The sequence below is a fragment of the Egretta garzetta genome, unplaced genomic scaffold, assembly GCF_000687185.1.
Source record: "Egretta garzetta isolate BGI_Z169 unplaced genomic scaffold, ASM68718v1 scaffold497, whole genome shotgun sequence".
Lineage (NCBI taxonomy): Eukaryota > Metazoa > Chordata > Aves > Pelecaniformes > Ardeidae > Egretta > Egretta garzetta.
The window spans coordinates 386,431-390,100 of record NW_009260349.1 but is presented as its reverse complement, the minus strand read 5'-3'; the positions used below and the strand labels follow the sequence as shown (position 1 = coordinate 390,100).

Below are 3,670 nucleotides of genomic sequence, written 5' to 3'. Positions count from 1 at the left end.
TGTTCCCTCTCTGGCAGATGGCTCCAGGGCTGGACTCCACCATACATCCCCTGGGATGGGACGGGGTGTCCCTGTCTCCTCCACGCGATGCTGATAGCACCACTGCCCAAATCCTGCTGGAGCATCTCCCCAGCTGTGACACTGGCCAGGGCCACCTGCATGTCCCCAGGGCCAACTGCATGTCACCCTGTGGGACAGGGACCCTGTGTCCACTGCACCTCAATATACCTGGGGTGGGGGCTCGGACCCCTCCCTGCTCTCAGGAGGGTCCCAGAAAGCCCCCCCCAAGACATACGCAGACCCCCCCACACCTCCAAGAGCCCCAATGTGCTGCAAGCAGCATCCCAAGCCCTGATGCCACGAGTCGGGGCTCACCCCACCTGCCCCCCACCCCAGGGATGCTCCTGGTTTGTCTGCAGCCCCTGGTCCTGCCCAGGGAGTGGGGTTCGGCTTCGAGGGGCCGGCAAGCAGGGAGGTGCTTACCCCGCTCAAATTCGATCTCCAGCACATCCGGGGTGTTGGGAGAGGTGGCCGGATCGCGGGTCTTTGTGTAGAGCCCAGGGGGGGCCTGATTCTGCCCAGGGAGGAAAGAGAAGAGGGAGAGTCAGTGGCATTGGCATGGCCAACACCGCCCGCAGCCCTGACCCACATCCCCCATCCCTGGAGCACCCCATCCCAAAGCGCGTGGCCGGCTCGGCACAGCACCGGTGCTTACCGGGGCCCCGGGAACAAAGGGGTTGGAAGAATCAGCCAATTTTTCCCCTCAACTTGATCTCATCTTTTCCTCCGACGCCCCCCCAGCTGGAGGCGGGATGGCTGAGGAGACGCAAGTCAGGCAGGGAAAAGCGGGACGATGGCAGCAAGCGGCAGGGTGGGCGCCCGCACGTCCCCGCACTGCGGCCGGGCTTATTCGGCGCTGACCGAAAAAACTAATGAGGAGGCCTGACCCCAGCAGGTGCTCCAGTCACACCGGCTCTTTCATGGTGTCCCCGGGGTTAATACACACGGGGGAAAATAGAGGAACAAAGCAAAAACCCATTTCAGAGCACATCAACCTTTATGTATATTTTTTTTTTCCTAGATTTATAGGAAAGAGGCATCTTATCTCCGTCAGAGTCAGGCCACCAGAGGCTTGGGCACCGACGATGAATTGCCACAATTGAAGCGTGTGCCAGAAGAGGAGGGGGGAATATAATAATAATAAAAAAGCTTTCCATCCCAAAGAGCAAATGCTTTGCAATTTCACGTGCCCCCTTGGCACTCACGCACGACGTGGCTGCGTGCACTGGCCCCAAAATGCTTTCGGACCGGTGTTTGCAAATGCCTGTCTCTAAAGGGACCCCACCCCACCCAGCCGCGGCTCTGAGAGGCAGAGGGGAGGGAAACTGAGGCACAGCGAGGTGGAAAGGTGGGCAGCGCCCAGCAAGGGAATGGCAGAGCCAGGCTGTGCCAAAGCTGTCCTCGGCCGACACCGGAGGGAGCATCGCAAAGGAGCCTCCAGCTGAGGGGTCCCCGCTACCAAAAACCCCGTCTGCAAGCAGCTGGGGTGGAATTTCTCCAAACCGAGCCACCCCTGCAAATGTTTTAAGTGGTGGAAAACTGGAAATTCCACACACAAACCCCGGCTGGTGAGAGCTGGAGCTCTGGGCATCCCTGGGTAGTGGGGCCCTGCCTGCACCCGGGGCCCTGCCTGCACACCCCCACCCCCCACCCCCGCTTCTCTTCTCCCTTATTAAAGCACAACTTTTCTCCTGCTCACTTTTCCTCCCTCCTGCTCTCCAGCGAGAAAAAAAATCATAGAATCATAGAATCATCTATGTTGGAAAAGGCCTTTAAGATCATCACATCCAACTGTTAACCTAGCACTGCCATCCCACCGCTAAATCACATTCCTAAGCAAGGTAGAAAGCAAGTAAGGACAAGGTAGAAAGCAAGTTAAAAAAAAAACAAACAAAAACCCAAAAGGAATTGCTTTAAATTTTTTTAAAGCTTTTTTTTTTTAAGGGAAAATTAATTTCTCTGCAGAAGTTTTCATCTAAAGTTTTTAAAGATGGGAAATAAGCCTTTTAGTGAAAACTTCTTCCTTTTTTTTTTGGTCTAATAAATAGCAAAGCCCAATCACTGCCAGCGCCTGTGGGCTGCTCACATCCCTGCCGTCCCCTCCACACCGGGGGACCCCCCTCACCTCACCCCAAACCCTGGGGCGCACATCCCAGTGGCACCCACAGCCAGGTCCAGGGAACAGAGACATAAGTGCCCCAGCACATGCTCCAGCCAAACCACCCTCGGGTTCCCATTTTATCTCATTTTTGCCCCTTTCCCTTGTTTTAAACAAGAGGCGCTCGCACGCGCGCCTCCCCCCGCGCTCCCCGCGCACGCACACGCACAAATTACACGGGCTGCGGATTTCAATTTTACATCGTCTGGCCTTTCCTAGCCCTGATCACACTTATTAACTAGACAAACCTGCGCGAGATGATGAAAAACTTGGAGTTCAAAAGGAAAGATGGGGGGGGGGGATGACACACGGGAGGGGAAAAAATACTGGAAAGTATTAAAAACTCTTTACTAAACATTGGAAGCCAAAGTCAGGTAGTTTCCAATTTTCCGAGCCAACTATGAAAACCCCTATTAAATAAAATAACTAAATAGAAATAAAAGTGACATTTGGCTTGCATTCCACCATTAGGGTGCGAGCCTGTCCTCTTTTTATTCTCCCTCCTAAAAGCACAGTTCAAATGACAAATAGTTTGTTGCAGTGTATCAATGCCTCCTATTTATCCCTCCCCGCAGGGGGGCTAGTCCTGCAATGTCATCTTTAAAGGGGAGAGAGGGGGGAAAAAAAAAGGGGAGGGGGGAAAGGAAGAGTGTGTGGAAAAGGAGAGAGGGAGGGGGGAAGAAAGAAGCAAGAAAAACGGGGCAAGAAGAGAAGAAATTGGAAGCAAATGGTCCATGAAGTAAACCATGATGCAGAGCTATCGATGCCGCAAATGGTTTATTCATCCGGCTGATATTGTTGTGCCCGGGACTGAATGAACTCTTTCAGAGTGCCATATGAAGTTAAAGCAAGTAAATTTCTATCTTTCTCCGCATTAGCTGCCTCATTGCCCTTCAATCGGGCCTCACAGAGGCAGAAAATAGCTCAACCATCTGCTTTCAAATCCCTGCGTTTGGCAGATCCCGGGGGTTTGGGGAGGGGAGCCCGCCGTGCCTGGCACCCCGGATCCTGCCGTGGCCGCCCTGGTGCCTGGCACCGCTTCCCGGGCTGGGGAAGGGGACAGTGGTGACACCACGCTCTGGGAAGCCACCCGGCACTGGCGGAGGGAGAGGTGCCCGAGCGGAGGATGCTTGGGGATGGGGTCACTGCTCTCTTCTTTGCTAAACTGGCCCCATTTTCCGAGCTGGCTTTGGGAAGGAAGTGGGTTTGGCAGAGCCTTGGGCCCAGGGATCTTCCCCAAGGGGAGAGGTGCTGGGTGCGGAGGGGTCAGGATGGGTGCACCTGGAAGGGCGCGGGTCTGTCCCTTGCTAGCTCCAGATAGAGGCATGAAAACCCATCCCTGTGCCAACCGCTCTCCTGGACAGGGAGACCTCCCAAGGGCCAGGCTTTGCAAAGCCCGACCCCGCAGACACCCCTCCGCAAGGCTCCGAAGGGGGAGCAGGACCCCCTCTC

The 3,670-nt window shown here is 55.2% G+C and overlaps 1 protein-coding gene across 1 annotated transcript in view; it reads right to left on the bottom strand.

Annotated features, from left to right (window-relative positions):
• Positions 1-3,670, bottom strand: part of ASS1 (argininosuccinate synthase 1) — a 35,430-nt gene that overhangs the window by 21,148 nt on the left and 10,612 nt on the right. Inside the window, exon 9 of the mRNA XM_009642805.2 lies at positions 484-574. Within this exon, the coding sequence (XP_009641100.2) occupies positions 484-574 (91 nt within the window). The remainder of the gene's footprint in view (positions 1-483; positions 575-3,670) is intronic.